Genomic DNA, 23,931 nt, shown 5'->3' with positions numbered 1-23,931 from the left:
CCTTTCTTGTACATCAGTGGAGCTGCACACTAAATCTCGTTGCACTGACGTGCAATGACAATAAAAGATATTATTATTATTATTATTATTATTATTATTATTATTATTATTTATTAGATATAATTTATGAAATTTTGATCACTTCCAAAAGCAATCGAAAAGCAAAACTGTTGAAATAAGAAAATACAATGCTGCAAGTTCTCGGCACGTAAGGCAGCTTCCATGAAGAATTTCCAGGATTTTGTTTTTATTGCCTTCAAAAATACATTCATTGTCATTAAAGTATTTTAAGATGTCATAGAAACATAGAAAATAGGTGCGGGAGGAGGCCATTCGGCCCTTCGAGCCAGCACCGCCATTCATTGTGATCATGGCTGATCAATAACCCGTGCCTGCCTTCTCCTCATATCTCTTGATTCCACTAGCCCCTGGAGCTCTATCTAACTCAAATGGTGTGTGTGTGTGTCATGAAAATAAATGCTAGTTTTCTCTGATGTAATGTTAATATGCCAAATGGACCATAGGAATAATAAGGGTGCAGTCCATTATTTGTTATAAAATGTCATACATTGAATTATTAGATAGCCAAAGTATACTTAATTCTTTCTAAAAAAGTTTCACAATCTAAAATTGTGAATATTGTAAAACATCAGTGGAATGGGAGGCTGGTTTATGAATGCTGACACACGTTTTTTTTTTTGTCAAAACAGCATTGCAGATGGGGAAATCAATGTTAAGCTGACAAGTCATTTTGGGTTTTAGCATAGAGATATTCTTCTGACCACAGCATTGACGGGACTACATCTTGATGTACTGCGTTTGATTCTCTTGGAAGCTTAGCAGATTGTGTGATAAAAAAAATGTGGTGCATTGAAGAGGTTGACGTTTTCAAACACATTCTCTCCGAGTGCATTGTTTGCTCTGAGCTGTAATAAAGCTGCTGCTGGGTGTGTTAAGTGCCCTCATTGCCCCTGCTGGATTTCTACACACGTGTAGCATTGCGCAAAAAAAAAGCAATATCCCTGGCAACAGTCTCAAGGTGGAGCATTTTTTTTTTTTTAATTATTAATTTAACTGGAAGCTTGCATTTGATAAGAGGGCAGGGGTGGAGGGTGTGAGGACGATGCAAGATGCAAGAAAGAGCGCCTTTCCTTTTATAACAGAGATAATCGATGTAATACGTCATTCGTGCCGCCGTTGCCCCGGTAGCGCCTGACGTCATTGCGCCCTGCATCTCATTGGAGGAAACCCCGTGCGGCGGAGAGCCGCTGAAGGATCAGCTGAGAGGGAGAGAGTGGCCCCTCCCCCCCCCCCCGCAGCTCCTCCCCCACCCGCCCGCCCGCCCGGCTCACAGTGTGTGTGAGTGTGAGTGACAGAGAGCAACAGGCCCCTCCCATCCGCAGCCCCTCCCCCACCCGCCCGCCCGCTCACTGTGTGTGTGTGAGAGGGAGCAACAGGCCCCTCCCCCCCGCGGCCCCTCTTCCACCCGCCCGACTCACTGTGTGTGTGAGTGACAGAGAGCAACAGGCCCCTCCCCCACCCGCCCACCGCTCACTGTGTGTGTGTGTGAGTGTGAGGGAGCAACAGGCTCCTCCCCCCCGCGGCCCCTCCCCCACCCGCCCGCCCGCCCGCCCACCGACTCACACAGAGAGAGTGAGAGAGAGAGAGGGCGTCAAGTGAGGCGAATCGCGGCGGCTCCTCCTCACTCGCTGAGCGCCAGAGTCACCGTGAGGCTCACTCGGACAGCAGGTAAAAGGAATCGCCTCTCCTCATTCATTCATTGACCGGGCGGGGGCCGCAGTCGCAGTGCGGGATCGCGGAGGGGAGGGTAATTAAAGAAGAAAATAAAATAACAGAACGGAGGTTTAAGGGCGGAGGGAGGGAAGGAAGTAAGGGGGGGGAAGGAGGCTCCTGCTGCCGCTGCGGCCGCCGACACCACCGCCACCACCGCGGGCGAGGACGGCAGGCAGGCAGCGAGGCCCCGAGTGTGTGTGTGTGTGTGTCTGGCTCTACAGCCGGAGACCCTCGGCTGTCCCCGCCCCGAACCACGGCGCCGGCTGCTTTCATTTTGTCATTATCATCCCCCTTTTCTTCAAATATCTCGGTGGATTTCCCCCCGAGGGAGTCGCAATGGGGGGGGGGGGGGGGGTAGAGGGGACTGAGGCTTATTCTCTCTTCACCCCCCCTAGTCTCACTAACAATGAGGGGATCGCTGGGTGGGTAGATAGATGAAGGGTTGAAATCAATGGACGGAGGAGCTTTTATTTTCACGGTTATTTCTTTAAAATGATTCCTCCTCCCTCCCTCCATGTTCTTTATCTGTTCCATTTCTCTCCACCCACCCACCCACCCGCCGCCGCAGAGTGCGAGAGCGATCGACTCCCTCCCCCCCTCTTCCCATCGCCATGGACAAGAACGAGCTGGTGCAGAAGGCCAAGCTGGCCGAGCAGGCCGAGCGCTACGACGACATGGCGACCTCGATGAAAGCGGTGACCGAGCAAGGCCTGGAGCTCTCCAACGAGGAGCGTAACCTGCTCTCGGTCGCCTACAAGAACGTGGTGGGGGCGCGGCGCTCGTCCTGGAGGGTCATCTCCAGCATCGAGCAGAAGACAGAGGGCAACGAGAAAAAGCAGCAGATGGCCCGGGAATACCGGGAGAAGATCGAGGCCGAGCTGCGGGACATCTGCAATGATGTGCTGGTGAGGAGGGCACAGGGCGCACAGCAGGCAAATGTTCGGCTATCAGACCCTCTTTTAAAAAATATTAGCACTTTCAATTTAAACGAGGGTGCGGTGAATTCGGTTAATTTCCCAAGCCAATTACCTCATCTGTTTAAAAAGAACGTGTAAGAGACAGGATAGGTCGCCATTTACAATCATGCTGAATTCCTTGTAAATTTTTCGAATAATGCCCCAGTTTCTGCAGATTTTGTATTCGGAGGGTGGGGTGCCTTTAGAATGAGGGCGGTGTTTTCGATTTAGTGTTTTCGTCTGACGAAATTACGATCGGTTGTTTTCTTTAAAAATCATTTTCTTTTCTCCTCCCTCGCGTCTCGTTTCCCTTTCTTTCTGTAAATGGAGGAAACCTGGGGTTGTTCAGTCTGCTTTATCTCCGGTTTGGGGGCGGTGGTGGTGTTGTGATTGGTGGTTTGAGATACTACAATCCTTATTACAGAGGAGCCGCCGCATTTACTTGTCACCGCGTTGACCTTGTTTCTAATAAATCTAATAATTAAAAATCCGTCAAAAGGAAATGTAATACTGGGAAGAATAGTAACGGGCTTTTTTGGGGAGGTTCTAGTGAACAGTCTCGGATTAGGTGAAGGAAACGCAGCCAGATTTTTGGGCGTTGCCAGTCGAGGCCTTCCTTTAAACGCCTCCCGGCTATATTTTATAGTATTGTCTAATCCGTTAGTTACGTGTATGAGTTTAGATTTTTTTTAATTAACACCTCTTGGCTTTAGCATGTTGAGTTTGGTTGTTTGATCGCTTTAGATTACGCACATGCAAATATAACTCCTTGTTTAACTTTACTGTTTTATTGGCAATACTAGGCTTGGCTTTTATTGGGCGTGTCTTTGAAGGCTGCTGATAACGCTTTACTTTAGGTGACACTGTTGAAGAGAGACTATTTCACCAAAGGGTTATTACAAATCAGGGGCTGGTACCTCGTCTGTAAATCTAGTAAAGGGTGGGGAGAGGTGAGATTGTAGACGTCCTGTTTCTTTATCTTTGATTTCAGGTGAACTTTTCCTTGTAGGGTTTTTGTTGCAGTGGAGGAGAGTGGTAAGGAATTCTTGCACCATGAGGTCATTTTCTGTTTCTGCAGTGATCTTGATTTCATAGTTAAGTAGATTGGCTGATAGTTTATTTCCAAATAATTATCTGCGGTAACTGGCTGGTTTATTGTTCTTTTTGCTCACGTTTCATAGCCCCTTTCCAGAAACTTCCTCCTGCAATATGGAATAAACATGTACAGTGTTTTGATTGTACAGATTTATTTGTTCTGTCTTATTACACTAATCAAATGTGATAAATTGTAGTTTTTTTTTTAATACATTCATAATCTATACTGGATTGTCTGGGTAGAATGCCCAGACTGTTTCTAGGTTTTTCCTCATATTTATATTTCAAAAAAATGCTTATAATTTGAGGCCCACTTTCTTCAACCTATAACAGGATTGGACAGCTCAAACTGCACTTCCCACTCACTTAGTTTTAAAAGGTTTGGTGTAATATCAAAAGATTTGAAGCTCATCTGTCATTTTTACAGATTTTGTATATTAGTATTATATTTTCAATACATTTTTCTTTTGGTCTTCCTGGCTTATTTGTTAACTTTTTATTACTGATGCATTATGCAGCATAGGAAAATTAGTTGAGCTGACATTTCAATGCATGGACGGAGTCTGTGGAAACATTAAATGTTAGTTTGTGTGTTGGGCTTTATCCTAGCGGGATTCTTGGATAATTAGTTTGAAAATTTGTGCCCGATCTGGGAAATAAATCCCTGGCTACCATGAAGCATCATCACTCCAGATAGTTACATGTATGTCAGCTGTATTTATTGGAGATGGTATTAGGAATTTTACCAGAAAAGTGATAGTTGTGTCAACCAAAGTCAAACTTAGTAGAAGTTGGGGGTTGAGAATTCAATAACTTTTATTTTTGATCAGAGGTTCCAATAATTCCTGTACAAGAAACATTTGTACCATAATTTGTATTCATATAAGTTGCTATCAGAGATGAATTGTATAATTTAAAAAAATTTCCAATTGTTTTCAAGTTTACTTTTTTACGTCCTTTATGTGTGAATTTCTGAACGTGGCAGTTTTTATTTTACGGATTTGGTTTTAAATCTTTAAAATTAATGCACGTGTGTAAATCAACCATCTCAATGAGGCTGACATTAAATTTACTGGACTAATCTGTATTGACCATCCTGTTGCCTCTACAGATGCTGCTTTATCCACTGAGTTCTTTCAGCAAATTTTGCTTTGAGACGAATGAACAGCTTGGGCAAATAAGATTGCATATCTACAATTTAAAAACTACTTATACACTCAGGTCATTGACCAGAAGCATTAACTCTGCTTTTCTCTCCACATATTTGGTCTGACCGGAAGTGTTTTCTGGCATTTTCTGTTTTGTTTCAGATTTTCAGCATCTACGGTTCTCTTTTGCTTGCTTCTACAATGTACTTTCCAGGCCATTACATTGGATTAAAGCTGCAGAGCAATTGCCCGCCAAATATCTGTACCATACCCAACCTAGTCCATTTAGCTAATTTGTAGTGATTAGAAGCATGAGTTGTCAAATGCCACTTTGACCACTATTTTGCTAAATGCTACTATTTTGGTGCATCCAACACTGAAACTGTTTTGAATCATTCAGTTTAATTTGGTAAAATAATGAAAACAAAATCCAGACTTTGATGTATTGTTTTGTGATGATGCCTCAGCTTTGCAGCGGTCATTAATTGTTCTAGGCTGTGTTACCTTCACTATATTAAAACCAACCTCTGATACAACTTGCATTTATATTGTAATTAACGTGGTAAGACGATTCATTTTACAGAGTACCATTTTCTAATAGATTCTGACATCAATTTGCGTGAAATATTAATGCTAGTAATCCCTTTAGAGGAACATTTTACGATATATTGAGGGAAGTGGGAAATATTTGAGGGCTATTCAGATGGTGTGGCTGCCAGAGCCAAAACTGATGAATGGAAATGCTGGAAGATTTTGGGAGTAAGGAGACAAAGTCTAAAAATATTTTAGAATTAAAATCTGGACTTGGCTGAGTGGCTCAGGATCCTTTTTGTTTTGGGCCATAGACTGATAGACAAAAATGAGACTTGACTGCAGTCACAATCAGATGGATAATGGAAATATGCTTTTGGAGAAGGATTTCAGTGGAACTTTTCGCATCACTTTTTATGCAAAACTGATCAGTTGACAGTCTAAAGTATGTTTGATACATGACTTGACTGCATTGCAGTTGTATGTTGGGAAACAGGGAGAAATTCCTGTATTTACCTCCACTCAAGTACTCGACATTTATGCCCTGTAATACTGAATCTTAATACATTATTTATCAAGTTAGCCCAACCCAGCCAATATTAAACTTTATTGATATGCTCGCTTGCCCCCAAAAAATTACCTGTGCACAGGTCACCTATCAGACCCTAGTTCCAAAAGGGCATTACAGAATTATGAGTAGGAAAGAACTGCAGATGCTAGTTCTGAAGAAGGGTCTCAAGACAAAACTTCACCCATTCCATCTCAGATGCTGCCTGAGTTACTCCAGCATTTTATCTACTTACAAAATTATGACCTTGAAATGAATGCTGTCCTAAAGATTGTTCGAATGCAGGGGAGGATGAGATTGATTGTGTAAAGTGAGGAATGGACCAGATCTATGGATAATCCAAGAAAGAGCTGTCAGCAACATGCTGGAGAAATTAAATTAGTATCATTGAATTTCATTATATTTTGTCAATATCGGCAGCAGATTGGCCATAGTAGTGCTGCAAATGGACAAAGTTGGATGCAGAAGTAAAGAGCCATTTTTATTAATGGGAGACTATGGCATAAGGTGCTTGATGGTTATGGTGCAGTTACAAAGATTGTCAACTTGGGAATTGGCCTAGACAGGGAATGAAACCAGTGGATGGTAATCTGAAGATGAAAACGAGTTTTGATTATAGGGCGGTTCCATGTAGGGTCATCAGGTCAAAGGAGTAGCTCAATCATTCTGGAGTAATAGACAGCTTCTGGCATACACTAGTAACACATGAAACATGTATGTTCTTACCTGTTAGAAACTGCCAATATGGTCAAATTTTGTGCTGTAAAATATTGTGGAAATAGTGGTAACCGTGAGAGAAAATCGGCAAAATCACCAAAGAGCAGTATGCCAGCGGATTGAGGACACGTCCTGGCCCACGACCGCCCGGGGCTGGAGTCGCCCTCCAGTCTGAACCCGAGCACCAAGGTGCAAGCGGATCCCTCGGGACAGCCCCCACTCTCCCCCCAGGGACGGCCCACACACGACACATGGGGTGATTCACCCCGACCCCCACACCAGGGAGATTCATCCTCCCGGACCCCCACCACCACCATACGGGGTGATTCACCCCTGAACCCCACCACCACAGAGGGTGATTCACCCCCACAGGTGGTGATTTTCTTTTCCCCCCCCCTCCCCAGGCGGCCCGGGGTCTGCGAGTGTGGAACCACTCAGCGTGGTGTCCGGATGCTGGCCTGCTGTACTGGCAGCCATTTCTCCCCGCCTCCCCCCACCTCCTATCAGTCTCCTTTGCTCCATAGATGCTGCTGCACCCGCTGAGTTTCTCCAGCATTTTTGTGTACCTTTGATTTTCCAGCATCTGCAGTTCCTTCTTAAACACATTGTAAGTGCTTACCTGACGTTCGTAAGTGCTTGTACTCCAGAAGGTGATGCGTGGCAACAATACGGGTCACGGATCGTGACCTCGACTGCCGTGCAACCTCCCTATAATAGTAGATCATTAATGCGGGGATTGAGCAAATTTCTGCTGTTACAGGTGAGGAACATAGTCATGAAACCTGCTAGTTGTTAGCATATATATTTCTTGAGGCAAAGGCAGAAAATGCTAGAAAAACTTGGTTCAGCCAGCATCACTGGAAAGAGAAAATGAATCTTTTAGGATAATGACCCAAAACGACCACTTATCTCTATAGATGCTGTCTCAGTTTTTCTCGAAACTTCTGCTTTGTATCTGATTTCCAAAGTTAGTGTTTTGATTATCATATTTTACGTCTAATTTTCAAGAGGCATCTAGCTGAGTTAGAGCCCATCGGAAAAGTGCTAACGATTTTAAGGACTGGAAGAGAAAGACAACAATTGGCAAGCAAAGGGCTTAATGATTTTTAGGCGCTGATGGTTAGATTGCATTTTGGGGATGTGTTTGAAGAGGTGCAACATTTTCAAAAGGAGATTCGGGGTTTATGATTTCTGCATCCCTTCCCTGCTACAATATTTTGATCAATGAAATTGGTATTGGTTTAAAGCAGGTACAGGATACTGAGTTGGATGATCAGCCATGATCATATTGAATGGCGGTGCAGGCTCGAAGGGTGGAATGGCCTACTCCTGCACCTATTTTCTATGTTTATTGTCAGGAACATTGCAATACTATGAAACTTCTGCTATTCAGAGAAAACATGCCACACAAGTACATCAAGTAGTGCAAAAGAGAAAATAATAGAATATATACTGCTACAGCTACAAAGTGCATTTTTTTAACTGCAAGGATACCAATGTGGTAGATTGAGAAGTCACCGTTGTTTTACGAGGCCCATTTAAAAGTGATAACAACGGAAGAAGCTATTGAAAATAGTGGAGTGTCTTTTCAGCTTTTGTATCTTCTGCCCAGTGGAGAAGTCCTTCATTATGTTGGGACCTCCACTGGGCAGAAGTGGGGGGGGGGGGGGGGGGGTGGAAATTTATTTGATGGGCTGAGGTTATGGTGAAAAGCAAGTACCTTTCATAACCGGAGGACTCGGTGATAAGGCTACATTTTTGGTAATCAAGGCTGAGATTGGCTCTCGTTGGATATAATTGGGCTTGTTTGAAAAAAGGACAAGTCTGTGAGATCAGGGAAAAGAAAAAAATGAAAAGAAGAAAGATGGAAATCAAAATTGCTGACCGCAAATGTTCCAAGAAAAAGAAATGGCGCTTTGAAACGTTGTTATCTTAGTAATTGTGACTTTAAAGGAGACATCATGAGTCTCCATCATAGGTGCCACTCACATTGAGGTACGGAAAGGTCCTGGGTGTCCTAAAGTTGAATGGCCAGGATACAGAGTGGAAATTGCTATGTGCAAACCAACTAACCATTTCCGATTGTGGAAAATATAATTAAGTAGATTTGGTGTTGAGTAGATTTATCACTCCAACTAATAATGCATTACACCTGATCCAAGAATTGCAGAGACTACGCACAAAGTACAGGGTACAAAACAATAAATCGCTTTATATTTTTATCCAAAAGCATTTGAAAATGGTGTACAAGTTCAACAAAATTAGCACAGTGTTGGCAGTCTGATTTGGACAAGTTGATTATTCAGAAAATCATTTTTGTTATCAATTGGATCTCCTGAGTTTAAAGTTACAGAAACATTTCTTTAGTTTCCTTATTCCAGTCTTGATCTGTTGTCCTGTTTAGTTCTTGAAGTAACCTTGTCCGTTGTTTGCTTTCTTGATATTTGAGGATGGGGGAATCTGATTGCACGTGTAATTAAAAATTGTATAACCAGTGATCATTGACCAGCCTTGCATTTGTACTAAACTTTAATGCAGTTTCTAAGAATAGTGCCATTTCCAATTATTAAAATTACTAATTATATTCCCAGGCATTTGGATGGTAATCTAAACCAAAATTCTGATTCATTTCAATAAATATTTAACCATTTACAAAAACAATGCAGATCAGAAATTAAACTGATGTACTGCCTCCTGTCTGTAGGCTACTTTTTAATGACTTTCTCTGCAGGGTTAAATGGGGTTTTGGACTCGAGTGGCTAGACCGCCTCCAGTTTTGTGGCACTTGCATTGGAGTATTGCAATTAAGCCCTGTTCCGTCATTGGTGAAAAAAACCCACGGTGTAATGTTTGAAAATGGATTCAAGTAATTGGAGTGTCCAATCCTAAATTTAAGTCAGTTGTAATTTTTACAAGTGCTCTTTGAAAGACATTTTAATTCTCTACTCTAACTTACCTGTGCATGTTTCTTGGTGTGATCCAGAAATTATACTTGGGAACTTGGTTGCATTGATGGCAAACTTGAGCAAGACTGCCGCATGTTATTGTGTGCAAGTACAGTGCATTTGTTTATCAAGTTATAAGTAAAATTTCTGGGGCACTCCTTTCCCAGTTGTGCACATGAACTGAGCAATGAGATCCATTCCCTCTAGTACGTGATCCTGGGAAAAATATTTGGAATGTCTACTGTATCTATTCCTCTATATACTTCTGTCAGGTCTGCCTGCAACCTCTGGCGTTCCAGAGAAAACAATTTAAGTCTGTCCAACTTCTCCCATTGAGAGTAGGGAAGATTCAAACAAGAGGAGATGACTTGAGAATTACGGGACAGAAGTTTAGGGGTAACATGAGGGGGAACTTCTTTACTCAGAGTGGTAGCTGTGTGGAATGAGCTTCCAGTGGAAGTGGTGGAGGCAGGTTCAATTTTATCATTTAAAAATAAATTGCATAGGTATATGGACGGGAAAGGAATGGAGGGTTATCGTCTGAGTGCAGGTAGATGGGACTAGGGGAAAATAAGTGTTCGGCACGGACTTGAAGAGCCGAGATGGCCTGTTTTCCGTGCTGTAATTGTTATATGGTTCTCCCTGTAGGAAATGCCCCGTAAACCAGACATCATTCTGGTAAACTTCCTCTGCACCCTTCCCAAAGCTTCCACGTCCTCTTGTAATGGGACAACCAGAAATACACGCACTACTCTAATGGGCCTGTCCCACTTAGGCGACATTTTAGGCGTGTGCAGGAGACTGCGCTCGCCACATGTTCGCTGAAGGTCTCTGGTGGGTCTCCTTCATGGTCGCGAGGAGTTCCCGCATTCTGGGAACTAGTCGCAGCCTCAGTATGGTCGCCGCAAAATTTTCAACATGTTTAAGAATTTTCTGCGACCACAAATTGGTCGCCATGGAGAAAATCGATACTCCTGTAGTCGTAGGTGCATTTGTGGTGAGGCCGCCATGTGGTTATGGGTAGTTGAGGTGATCGTAGGTAGTTTTAATTAATCGCCTTTGCTGACCAGTCATTTTCATTGGCTCATTGGGGAATAAAAAGGTAAGCAGGAGTTTTCAGAACCGAGGATAACTGGCCGGTAATGTTAAATGTCCACCGAACTTCACAGCTGTGTATCTCTAGCTTATTAAGTTGTCTGGCTTCTCCCCTCTTTCAAAGGACTTACTGTACACTGCTAGCCGTCTTAATTACAGCGCCAACCTTCCTGTTCTGTATCACCTGGGCTTTGTACCGTGTGAATTTCAGACAGCGCTCCCCCGCTTGCCCTGGCCCACCCCCCTTTGCTCTGTGTGTGTGTGTGTGTGTTCCACTCTGACAGTCGCCGTTCCAGTTCCCGATTTTTCAGGCGACTGCCGGCAAATTGACAGTCGGCGGCAGTCCGCTGAAAAATCGCCTAAGTGGGACAGGCCCACAAATGCGCTGATGTCCTGCATCGTTACTTCCTGATTCTTATTCTCAATGCCCTCTCCTATGCAAGCAAGTGTACCATATGCCTTATTTACTATTATATTTATTTATGTTGTCACTTTCAAAATCCTTCTGTACATCAATGCTGTTAATGCTCATGCTGTGGGGCGTTGGTCTGCCACGGGGTTTCCTGACGACTCCCTAGGGGTAGAGATAAGGGTGTCGTGGTGTGTACTCGGACTGCTGGAATTAAAAAGCTTCTTTTGAATCCACCTGGTGTCCGGTCTTTTCCTGACCTTGACCAGGCCACTACAATGCCATTAATTATATTTCCCCTTTGTGTGTGACACCCCACTCCATCTGTCATTGCTCCTCTTATTTCTGTAGTGGATCTACATCCTGCTTTATACCTTGACAGCCTTCCTCAGTCCGCGACCCCAGCAATCCTGGTGTCACCTGCAGATGTACTAAAACCAGCCTGTCTATGTTCACGTCCACATCATTTATATTATATCACACACAACATTGGTCCCAGGTCATATTTCACTGGTCATAGACTTGCAGCCTGAATATGGTCGTTCTACTACAGCCCTGCCTTTTGTTAGTAAACCAGTTCGGAATCCATACGACCAATGTACTATTAATCCAATTCAGTATGACCAATTCACTATTAATCTTCTGGATGAGCCCAATATGAGGAACTTTATCAAATAGTCTGTTGAGTCTAAAATGTTTGATCTTGTGTATATTGTCACAGTCATGTTGTGGTAACTAAACCTATATATTGTCCACCAGCTGGCGTTTAACAAGCCACCATTGAGTGTTACATTTATTTAAAATTTGCAAATAATATGAAAGCAATTTGCCTTTAAGAAAACAATGTTGACTGATTGGCTGATATGATCAGATTGATCACGATACCAAGTTCCAAATGCTCAACTAGTCTGTTCTCATTTATTCCTACTTTCTCTCAATTGAGAGATGAGCACACAGTCCTATAAATTTAAGTAAAGGCAATAATTGATGCAACTTTTCCTTATGGGCTGTTTTATTAATTACACTTCATTGTTCACATTTTAAGATTCGTGATATTCTCAATAGATTGTATTTCCATTCCAAGGAGCATGGCCATGATATTTTTATTGGCTATTGTGCAGAGGTTGGTCTTCCAATCACTAATTCTGAGCCTGTTGGAGAATTTGTGTTTTTCCCATTATGACAATGTAATAACTAGATCTGTGGAATGTTTTCTGCTACAACCTAACTAGCTGAAGAATTTCCATGGGAAATCTGGTTAATCTCCAGCCTGTTGTGGATATCCTTAATTTGGGTGTGGCTATCAATGACAATGCCAGAATGTTATTGTCGTTAATAATCTTGAAAGTGGAGAGTTTTTGCCATGATGCAACATGATGCAAAACTTATTCTCCAAAACTGTTAGTGTTCTATTACTGTGCCCAATTACAATGTAGGAAGAGTGATATTCCAAGTCAGCCTGGTGTGTGATTTGTGTGTCCCTATGAGCCAAAACTCAATGACAATAGGTGCAGGAGTAGACTATTCGGCCATTCGAGCCAGCACCGCTCAATGTGATCATGGCTGATCATCCCCAATCAGTACCCCGTTCCTGCCTTCTCCCCATATCCACTGACTCCGCTATCTTTAAGAGCCCTATCTAGCTCTCTCTTGAAAGTATCCAGAGAACCAGCCTCCACCACCCTCTGAGGCAGAGAATTCCACAGACTCGCAACTCTGTGAGGGAAAAGGTGTTTCCTCGTCTCCATTCTAAATGGCTTACCCCTTATTCTTAAACTGTGGCCCCTGGTTCTGCACTCCCCCAACAGTGCTAGATATTGTCTCTTTGGCAGATTGCTGGTAGATCAGATGGGTCACCAGTATATTTTGTAGACATATAGTAGCCATGGTTTATTGGTAGTGGGGCAGAATGTATAGAATAGTTAGATCATGGGAGATGAGCGTTGGCTAATATTAGATTCTGGTGCTCCAAATCTTGGGGCTGCACCATCAGGCCGACACAATATTTCATGCCCTGAACTCTCACTGAAGATCTTGACTGGCATATGTAGCATGAATGTTACTTGCCCTCGAGCCGATGCTTGACTGCTGATGAGGACTTGCTGTATGCAGTACAGTTGCTTCATTTACTGAGGAGCAATGAATGGCATTGAACATCCCCACATCTGTCTTTTAAATGGCTGGTGGAGCAAAGAGGGCGAGTCATGGAACAGATGATAATTGGCCCATAGGCACTGCCCTGAGGAATTCTTGAAGTGATGTCTTGGAGCTAGGATGTTTCCCCTACAAGCCCAACCATCTCCTTTTGATATATAATTCCAACGTTTAGATTGTTTTCTCGATGTCCATTGATTTCACATTTACTGCGGCCCATTGATGCCACACTCAGTCAAATTATTCCTCTGTCAATGGCTGTCACTCTTGACTTCTAGAAATGATCAGCCAGTGCTTAGATCAAGGCATTGGCGGTCTGGTGAAATTATGTGGACATTGCATCAACTCTTCACATCTTGTTCAATGTCATGAGATACTTATTGAAGTCTTTCATCACCTTTATCAAGGTAGGTGATAATTGGCTGAATTTGATTTGTACAGCGTCCTCCATAATGTTTGGGACAAAGACCCATCATTTATTTATTTACATCTATATCACATGTGGTTAAAGTGCACATTGTCAGATTTTATTAAAGGGCATTTTTTATACGTTTTTTATACATTTTAGTTTCACCATGTAGAAATTACAGCTGTATTTATACATAGTCTCCCCCATTTCAGGGCACCATCTTCACAGGTGTTTTTATTTGCTCATGTGGGTTTAAATGCCTCCTTAATGCAGGTATAAGAGAGCTCTCAGCACCTCGTCTTTCCTCCAGGCTTTCCATCACCTTTGGAAACTTTTCTTGCTGGTTATCAACATGAAGACCAATGTTGTACCAATGTAATTCAAAGAAGCCATTATGGGACTGAGAAACAAGAATATGACTGTTGAAGATGTCAGCCAAACCTTAGGCTTACCAAAATCAACTATTTGGAACATCATTAAGAGGAAAGAGCACTGGTGAGCTTACTAATTGCAATGGGACTGGCATGTCAAGCAAGACCTCCACAGCTGATGACAGAAACATTCTCTCTACCACTGGTTAGCTGCAAAAATAGGATGGCCAGTTTACAGTTTGCCAAGAAGTACTTAAAAGAGCAATCACAGTTCTGGATAAAGGTCTTGTGGACAGATGAGATGAAGATTAACGTATCAGAGTTATGGCAAGAGCAAAGTAAGGAGGAGAGAAGGAACTGCCCAAGCATACCACTCCATGTGTGAAACAGTGGTAGGGATGTTATGGGATGTATGGCTGCTGTAAATGTAAACATAGTTGAAGCAACCACTGAGTTATTCGAACTCCAAAAATTGTCAATTCCAGAGTGGCCAAGTCAGTTACCTGACCTGAACCCAATTGAGCATGCCTTTTATATGCTGAAGAGAACTGAAGGGTACTAGCCCCCAAAACAAGCATAAGTTAAAGATGGCTACAATACAGGCCTAGCACAGCATCACCAGAGAAGACACCCAGCAACTGGTGATGTCCATGAATCGCAGACTTCAAGCAGTCATTGCATGCAATGGATATGCAACAAAATCCAAAACATGATTACTTTCATTTACATGACATTGCTGTGTCCCAAACATGATTGTGCCCTGAAATGGGGGTACTATGTATAAATGCTCCGGTAATTTCTACATGGTGAAACCAAAATGTATAAAAATGACCTTTATTAAAATCTGACAGTGCACTTTAACCACATGTGATTTTTTTTTTTCTATTAGAAATCACAAATTGTGGAGTACGGAGGCAAATAAATAATGGGTCTTTGTCCTTGGACAAAGAGAGAGATGACATTTCTTCCTTAGTGAAGAATTGTGATATGTAATGCATCATAAGTCTTAGTGATCAATACAGTTCGAATACCACAGGAGTTCAGAAGCTCGTGCATCTTGAATGCTTCCCAAGTCTATACTGGTATGCAAGGTGGTTTGATGCTGTTCATGTTTTGCTTAATATTGCTAACCTGTTATGTCACTTGTATCTGCTCATAGTATGGGGGCACAGATTGTTGGTGCCCATCTTCACCTTTGTGTGTAATTGATCTTAAGATTCTGGCCAGCAGTTAAGAGGTAGTATGTGGTGAAGTTTGGGTGTAATGGCTGAAACCAATAAGTTGGTTGTTTGAAGTCAGTGAAGAATACATGTGCTGCTGAAAATGTATTGAATGCAGGCGCCTTGAAGTAATTGCAAATATAGTGCTTGGTCTAATGTTCTAATGCTTCTCTTAGTGTATCCATGGAATATAATATATTTACAGTATTATCCAATAGCGTGCTGCTCTATACTAGTAAAATGTTTCAGCAGAAATCTAAATTTTCTAATTCGCGTTTTAATTCAGTGCAGCGTGGAATGTTGTGTAATAATTTTTCATTTTTAATAGTTGTCCTGTACTTTCGAACAGGGTCTTCTTGAGAAATACTTGATTGCCAATGCTAGTTCTTCAGAGAGCAGAGTTTTCTACTTGAAAATGAAGGGGGATTACTTTCGCTATTTAGCTGAAGTGGCTTCTGGGGATAACAAGAAAGGTATGTTGAAATGTTAAATATTGTGATCTGGTTTCAATTATTAAAACCAAATAAGAGTATTGTAACTTCATTGTTTAATTTGGTGCTATGATACACTATTTTGATTTGTCTAAATTGCTTTCATTCCCTTCCATGATCAAGCCCCCACAATCCTCTGGTGCAGAAAATTCATAGATTTATATTCTCCAAAAACGACACCTCGTTTATAAATATTCCTTGTACTTGTTTCCTCGATTGAGACACTCCCTCCAGTGGAAACATACAAAATCCTAAGGAGCATTTAAATGTTTAATAAGATCATCCCTGGTTATCTATGCAAAAAAATTGAAACAACTTTTTTAGCAGGTTGGATGGGTAATTATTGACCTTGGTGCTGAGGATCAATTACTGCTCTATATATATTTGTCGCCTTGGGAATCTGAGATCCACGTAAATGCATGCTTGTCTATCTCAGATAACCTCAAATATCTAACGGTGCAACACATCACATTTGAATGGTGTAAATAGACGACAATTTTTTGGCACCATTATTCCATGTTAATTTATTTTTTTAATTCAGGGTAGCCATAGCAACTGAAAGTATTGTAGGCAGTAATTTAAATTTGGGAAGGCAGTTGTAGTTAATAAATGTAGACATCTTATTGGCCAGAAGAAAGAATTGAGACCAGGTCTGGAGGCAGTTAGTAAATGAGGTAAAGGGATAAAAATTAATAGTTTCAGTGTGGCCTTGAGGAAACAGTGGGCTAATTTGGCAAATATGGGGCGATGGGAAAATGTAATGTACAGTAGGGAGATTGGCAGCAGTTTAAAGGTTGAACGCAGGAGTTTGTGAAAGAGTGTAGGATGGAAATTCTACATCAAAGCCACCAGGATCATTCCAGCCTTGTCCCGTATGGATGCTTTATTTTCCTTACTGTCTGTGAGCTTTTTGCCTTGAACAAGTGGTTTTAAATTTGTTTATAATTGTACACCTTTTCAATGAAGTCGAGCATTTGGTTCATGTCCATGTAGTCCAGCAACTAATTTCACTCAGCCTTTGTAATAGGGTTTTGTCATAGACTAACTGGATTCATATGCCTTTCAAATTGGGGGGGGGAAGGCGGGCTGTTTGTCTTTTCTGTAATTATTACATTGCCTTAATTACATTACCTGCATTCTTGTTATGACTTCTGATAAATGGGTCCTTCCTGTTATTTCTATGATTCTCCATTATCACTGGTTATGACTAAATGTTGTCCTGATCCTCCATCTTTCAAATAAACAACCACACTAAGTTGGATTATCCTCGGTCAACTACCTTCCATAGCTTAACATACCTAACTTTAAAAACATATACAGCACGAGTTGTCTATCGACCTTTTCATACTGACCATTTGTCTCTATTGGTGCCTAGAAATCTATTAATCTGTCTAAAATAGACTTGGCAAATGGGCTCCCAGAGTTCTCATGGATGGAGAATTCCAGAATATTCTGGAATCGCTGATTTTGTGGCCTCTTGTTTTGAAAATGTTTGACCCTTTGTCTGATATTAGGGCTATTTGGAGCCATTACCGTATTTTATGTTTTAATGCAAATGATTGCTGTGGGGCACTCTGGAAGGCCAAATGACAGTTAATGAGTTGAAGCCCATCCTCCAAAAAGGGTTGAATTGATGCAACTCTGTTAAAATCACTGAGCAAGTTAAGTTGAAAGGCTCTTCCTAAACAAGATAAAGGCATTGATTGAAGGATATATGAAGCTTGGCATTGGTTTAAGCAATGCTTCCCTATTGCATATTGCAATATAAATGAATACAACAATGTGTTCACAGTTCAACGTGTCATGCTTTTAGTGCTTATGATGCAATGAATATGCTTGAAGTGAAAGCCAAGTTGTAAACAGCATTTACATTTTGGGTATACAAAAAAACTGCAAATGCTGGTATTTTGAGCAAAAATCAAACTGCTGGAGGAACTCCGCAGGTTAGGCAGCATCTGTATTGTTTTCTGTATATCATTTTGGAGATGAGCAGTGATCAGATGGGCCAGAATCCTCTGCTTTTCTTCTCCCTTGAAAGTCAGGAAGGCAGTCATATGTGTCATTATGGATCCCAGGTAATTGATAATGTAGGATGGATAAAGAATTAATTTTAGGAACTGGAAATTGCTCACCATTACAAAGATTGAGCTTAAATATCAAAGTATTTCAAATAAGACATGAAACATTTTGTATTCCAATGTTGAACAGCATTTAGATCTTAAATCTTTAGTGTGGTCAGGGTTTGGCCATACATGGCCTTTAACACTTGATCGCATCCTAAATGAGATTTCACCTTAATTTAGTTGCAGTCGTGTAGCACAGAAACAAGCTCGCACTGTCAATGCATACCACATAATCATCAACACGTTCCATTTACGAGTATTTTGCCCTTGGCTATCTGTGCAATGTTGATTCAAGTGCTTGTCTGGATATTTGAATATTGTAAATCTGTCTTCACTTGCAGTTCACTGTCTATGCTGGCCTCTTTTTCCATCCATACTATTACCATTTACCTGCATAAGGAATGTATTTGTGTATCCATCGTCACCTCTGGCAGTGTATTCCAGATATCAACCACTGTGCATTTCAAATTCCTGCCAAACAATCTTTCTTATTGTCCCTATAAAAATTGTTATTTCCTCAAAATTAAGGTGAAGGATTAGACACTTTTGCTAATCCTACCCCCACCCCCAATAATTTTGTGCACTTCTCATATTTCCCCCCCCCTCAAACTTCTGCTTCACGGCAGGCAAACAATCCCAAATCTCCTAAGATACTGTATATACTAATGTACACCTAAATGCTTTAAAACGAATGCCTTGTCTTGATCTACATTTTTTTTTTATAGCCACAGTGCAGAATTCGCAGAAAGCCTACCAAGAAGCATTTGACATCAGTAAAAAAGAGATGCAACCAACACACCCTATCCGCCTTGGATTGGCCCTTAATTTCTCAGTATTTTATTATGAAATTCTTAATTCACCAGAACAAGCTTGTGCTCTTGCAAAATCTGTAAGTACAAACAAGATTTGCTTGGGTAAAATAGTTCATTGTGTAGTTATTACATCTAACCATGTTTCTTGTTCTAAAAGGCATTTGATGAAGCAATTGCAGAGCTTGATACACTGAATGAAGATTCCTACAAAGACAGCACATTAATAATGCAGTTATTGCGAGATAATTTGACAGTAAGTACTTGAAAACTTAACATGAAGGACGACAAATGTAGATGTTTTTTGGTCCAAGATTCACAATGCTATGCAACGGATGCAAATCACAACTTTTCACTAAATGATTGGAATGTGTACATGACTGTACATGCAAGGATTTGAATTGCTATTCCAAGATATTTGAGTAAATTTGGATTTGCTGGTTGTGAAAGGAATAGTAATTTGTGATGTATGTTTTAAAGCAATTAGTTGCAAATAACATTTAATTTTCTCTAGCCTTCTTTCGAGCCATATCAATTTCCATTCTTCTACACACAAGCCTGACTTCCCTAACTACTTAAACATATGTGTTCAAGAAGGAACTGCAGATGCTGGAAAATCGAAGGTACACAAAAATGCTGGAGAAACTCAGCGGGTGCAGCAGCATCTATGGAGCGAAGAAAATAGGCAACGCTTCGGGCCGAAACGTTGCCTATTTCCTTCGCTCCATGGATGCTGCTGCACCCGCTGAGTTTCTCCAGCATTTTTGTGTACTTAAACATATGGATTGCTTTGTTGCAATGTAAGCATTCTTGCAATGCCCAACATGAGGCTATGTTTCTTTTTGCCCTTCCAACTTATTAATATGCCCTGCAAGAGCAATTTGTATGGGAGACATTTTAAATAATAGTGATTACAAACTTACAAATTGTACAAGATTTTAAATGAGCAAAGTATTTGTAATCTTGAAACTAAATTTATTCCAAAATGGTGTCCCAAGATAGGATAATCACTTTTTTTCTATATGCATCTATTGCTCTGATTTATTGCATTGTGGAACTAATTGGAATTTCATCTTTCTAGTTGTGGACTTCAGACAACCAGGGGGAAGAAGCTGATGCTGGTGAGGGAGGAGAGAACTAATCTTCCGCCTTCTAGTTCTGTCTGCCTCATTCCTGAATCTTTGCCATCAAGACTATTTGTAATCTCTGCTGTCCCACTAGTTTCTATTTTAGGTCTTTGGAGAGCTTCTGTCACTTTTGTTGGGTCTCTGTGTTTCCCATGTGGTTTGTGTTTGATAGGGGAGAAGAGCCAATTCATATTGGGAACTCTTGTATTGTATGTTTCAGGTGGCCAATGTAAATTCAGGGTGTGGAATTTTTATACAAGTTTTAAATGTTTGGTTAGTACTCTGTAGCTGTGGTTTCCACAAAGCTAATGTCAAATGTTTCCTGTACTAGCAAAGAAGGATGCCTTTAACGTAGTGTCTGTATTGGGGAAATGGCAGATTCAGTGCGAGTCGTGCGATTTCTAGAGAGTTGCTAATCTGTAGATCAAACCTGCACCATCTATTACATGTCTCAGGATTTTTGGAATAGGGCAGAGGAGGATTAACATTCCATGAGTTGCGAGATTCACCATTGCTCATGTCTTCATTTTGCTACACATGACATCTGAACATTTTATTTGTATTTAAAAAAAATTATTGTCAACGTAAGAACAAATGTACAAGCAAACATGCAGTAAAAATAAACGCTTAACTTTGATAATGTACGTTTAAGAGGTAACGGCCTTCCCACGTGTTTAACTGGTAACTTCCTTTTTGTTTTAGTTTTTGCTTTGTGGTCTTGATTGCCTAACACGCATGTGGCTGTGAAATAGTTAACAGGGAAGTAATGAGATATATTGCTGTATGGCTAGCTGCATTCATGTCTTCTGAACTTTTCATAAGATAAGAACACAAGCATAATTGTTATCAAGAAAATGTGTAAAGTTGATGTAAGTGGAATAAAATGTTTTATGAATGGATTTTTTTAAATTTCAATTTGATTTACTAAATTATATGCTAATATTTGTGTCTCCAGTGGAATGGAATTCACAAATATAGTCTGGATGTATGAAGTTTGGAAGCTTTGGATAAATGCTCAAACTGCTGCCTCATAAATGAAGGAATAATTGTTCGGCATATTTTCAACCTAGATTAGTTGTCTGACAATGTCTTGGCCTATTCCTGAAACTGTTCAAACCTAAATGAATGGATGGGGAAACTTCCATTTTAACTGTAAATAGTACATTGGCAGTGTTTTCAGTATTTGCCTGAAAATTGTTTAGCTGTGCATAAGTAAAATGAAAGATTATGCATCATTTCCAAAACCTATGGCCTGGTTTGCTTTTTGGTAGACATCTTTACCAGTAGCTTTATAGTGGTATTTTTTCCTAGTTCCCTGGTTAAACAATACCTGTTTTACAATGGCAACTCCAATGTACTATGTTAATAAATCAATTATCCTTTGAAAATGATAGCATTAGATTTTTGTTTAATCTTCATTATCAAAATTAATACAACCCATGCAGAAATGTCTGGCAGAATAAGTGAATGGACCATAAGGGATCAAAAGACCAAAAATGAGAGAACAATATTAAATTGAGAGGAGGCAGTGAAGAAGGAACCAGCTACAGCAAAGTGTAACTGTTCACCGCTGGTGTCAAACCAAGTTTGAATTTTTTGACGGCAAAATCTGTACTGTCTTGTCATTTGAGGTAAAGAATAAATGTACCAAAAACAAAATTAAATATCTGGAATAGTATGACGAACAGAAATGAGAGTTTCCAGATTGTCTTTGTATTTTTGTCTTTGTGCACCCTCCAATCATCTACAAATTTGTGTTGGCTGTACTGTGGGTTTTTATCATCATGACTATTTTTCAACTGAAACTGGATGTGGACAACCTTTTTGTGTTTTTCCCCTGCATTGACACCTTTGAAGGATGAATTTTATATTTTGTGCACACAATTGTCCACGTTCTTCAGTGTTGTTAATGTTAATAATACACGTAGAGGTAATAACCTGTTAACATGAGTGTTTAAATCACACACATGGGTCCTCTGTTCAATTCAGCACTCAGGCCAGAGTGTACCTCAGCAGTTGGGTCCTAATGTCACTTCATTTTAATTGGGCTTTCATCTATTCTTGGTTGATGTTAAATGTCTAAGTAACGTCCTAATTTATACAAAAACATAACCTTTGTGGTTGATCCCTATCAATTGGAGTCAGTGATGCCAATGGAAATGTTACCAAATGATAAGGCGATTTTAAAATGTTCTGCCTCCTGTGAGTTATTGGAAGCGGGTATGGGCTACTACACAATATTTTGGCCGTTGGATGCCAGTCTTGTGGTGGTTTTGGCTTCATATTACTGAACACTGGGCATTTCATATCTGATTACAGCAGTGCAGTATTCACTGGATTGATTGCCAATACTGAAATGGGAGAAATATTAGGTGGCTAAATGCAGAACAACATATCAAAATCTTGCTTTGGTTTTTAAAGTGTTCTTTCTATTTCATACATAGATATATTTTTTAAACTTAAGTTATTACTTGGTGTAACAAAATTAGTTATTTTAAGCCGTCGGTAGAGGACCATTAAAACGCGAATACTAAATGCAATAGAGATTATAAAAGCCATTGGTTTTCATTAATCTTTTCAAGAATATTTCCATTCTATTTAAATCAAATAACATATATGTCCTAACCAAATGCTAATTAGCCCTAATGTGAATTTCATTATTGATTCAATAATTCAAATATCACTACCTTCATTGCTCCATGTAACGATAAAATACTTTTGAAACCTTTACTGAGGAATCTTATGGGGCATCAAAGTGCCCAATTGTGTTCAGAGTAATATTGGTGGATGAAAAACTACAGTAATTAATCTAAGAGCAAGAAAATCTTTTGCCATTAGGAATAATTTTGCTTAAAAAGAAATTAGCACTGTATAAACTCTAGAATTTGTTGTATAGCAAATTTACCTTAGTCAGTCCATTCATAAGTAGCCCATAAATCTCCAGTGTGTCGGACGGAACTCCAGATGCTGGTTTACATCAAAGGTAAGACACAATGCTGGAGTAACTCAGCGGGGCAGGTAGCATCTCTGGATAGAAGGGATGGGTAACGATTTGGGTTGAGACACTTCTTCAGACTGAGTCAGAGGAGAGAGAGTTACAGAGATGAGGAATTATGAAAAATGCAGATCAAGGAAAATGTAGAATAGACCATTGTTAGCTAGGAGAAGGTGATGGCAAAGCAAACATAAAATGTCAGACAACTGGGGGGGGGGGGGGGGAGAGGGGAAGCAAAGGTTACTTAAAGTTAGAGAAGTCAATATTCATAACCATATAACAATTACAGTACGGAAACAGGCCATCTCGACCCTTCTAGTCCGTGCCGAACACATAATCTCCCCTAGTCCCATATACCTGCGCTCAGACCATAACCCTCCATTCCTTTCCCATCCATATAACTATCCAATTTATTTTTAAATGATAAAAACGAACCTGCCTCCACCACCTTCACTGGAAGCTCATTCCACACAGCTACCACTCTCTGAGTAAAGAAGTTCCCCCTCATGTTACCCCTAAACTTCAGTCCCTTAATTCTCAAGTCATGTCCCCTTGTTTGAATCTTCCCTACTCTCAGTGGGAAAAGCTTTTCCACGTCAACTCTGTCTATCCCTCTCATCATTTTAAAAACCTCTATCAAGTCCCCCCTTAACCTTCTGCGCTCCAAAGAATAGCCCTAACTTGTTCAACCTTTCTCTGTAACTTAGTTGCTGAAACCCAGGCAACATTCTAGTAAATCTCCTCTGTACTCTCTCTATTTTGTTGACATCCTTCCTATAATTAGGCGACCAAAATTGTACACCATACTCCAGAATTGGCCTCACCAATGCCTTGTACAATTTTAACATTACATCCCAACTTCTATACTCAATGCTCTGATTTATAAAGGCCAGCACACCAAAAGCTTTCTTTACCAACCTATCTACATGAGATTCCACTTTCAGGGAACTGTGCACAGTTATTCCCAGATCCCT

The 23,931-nt window shown here is 40.7% G+C and overlaps 1 protein-coding gene across 2 annotated transcripts; it reads left to right on the top strand.

Moving 5' to 3' along the window:
• Positions 1 to 1,264: 1,264 nt before the first annotated feature.
• Positions 1,265 to 21,653, top strand: ywhaz (tyrosine 3-monooxygenase/tryptophan 5-monooxygenase activation protein zeta). Of its 2 annotated transcripts, none has more exons than XM_033018948.1 (6): positions 1,265 to 1,749; positions 2,363 to 2,699; positions 15,762 to 15,885; positions 18,752 to 18,915; positions 18,996 to 19,091; positions 19,917 to 21,653. In XM_033018948.1, exons 2-6 carry the CDS (start codon positions 2,406 to 2,408, stop codon positions 19,974 to 19,976), a joined length of 738 nt encoding a protein of 245 aa, XP_032874839.1. In that variant the 5' UTR covers positions 1,265 to 1,749; positions 2,363 to 2,405; the 3' UTR covers positions 19,977 to 21,653. The 2 variants fall into 2 exon arrangements, with proteins under 2 accessions (XP_032874839.1, XP_032874840.1); XM_033018949.1 differs by lacking the exon at positions 1,265 to 1,749 and adding an exon at positions 1,806 to 1,828.
• The last annotated feature ends 2,278 nt before the right edge of the window (positions 21,654 to 23,931 follow it).

This window comes from Amblyraja radiata, chromosome 4 (assembly GCF_010909765.2).
Source record: "Amblyraja radiata isolate CabotCenter1 chromosome 4, sAmbRad1.1.pri, whole genome shotgun sequence".
NCBI classification, from domain to species: Eukaryota; Metazoa; Chordata; class Chondrichthyes; order Rajiformes; family Rajidae; genus Amblyraja; species Amblyraja radiata.
This window is presented reverse-complemented; position numbering and strand designations above follow the sequence as displayed.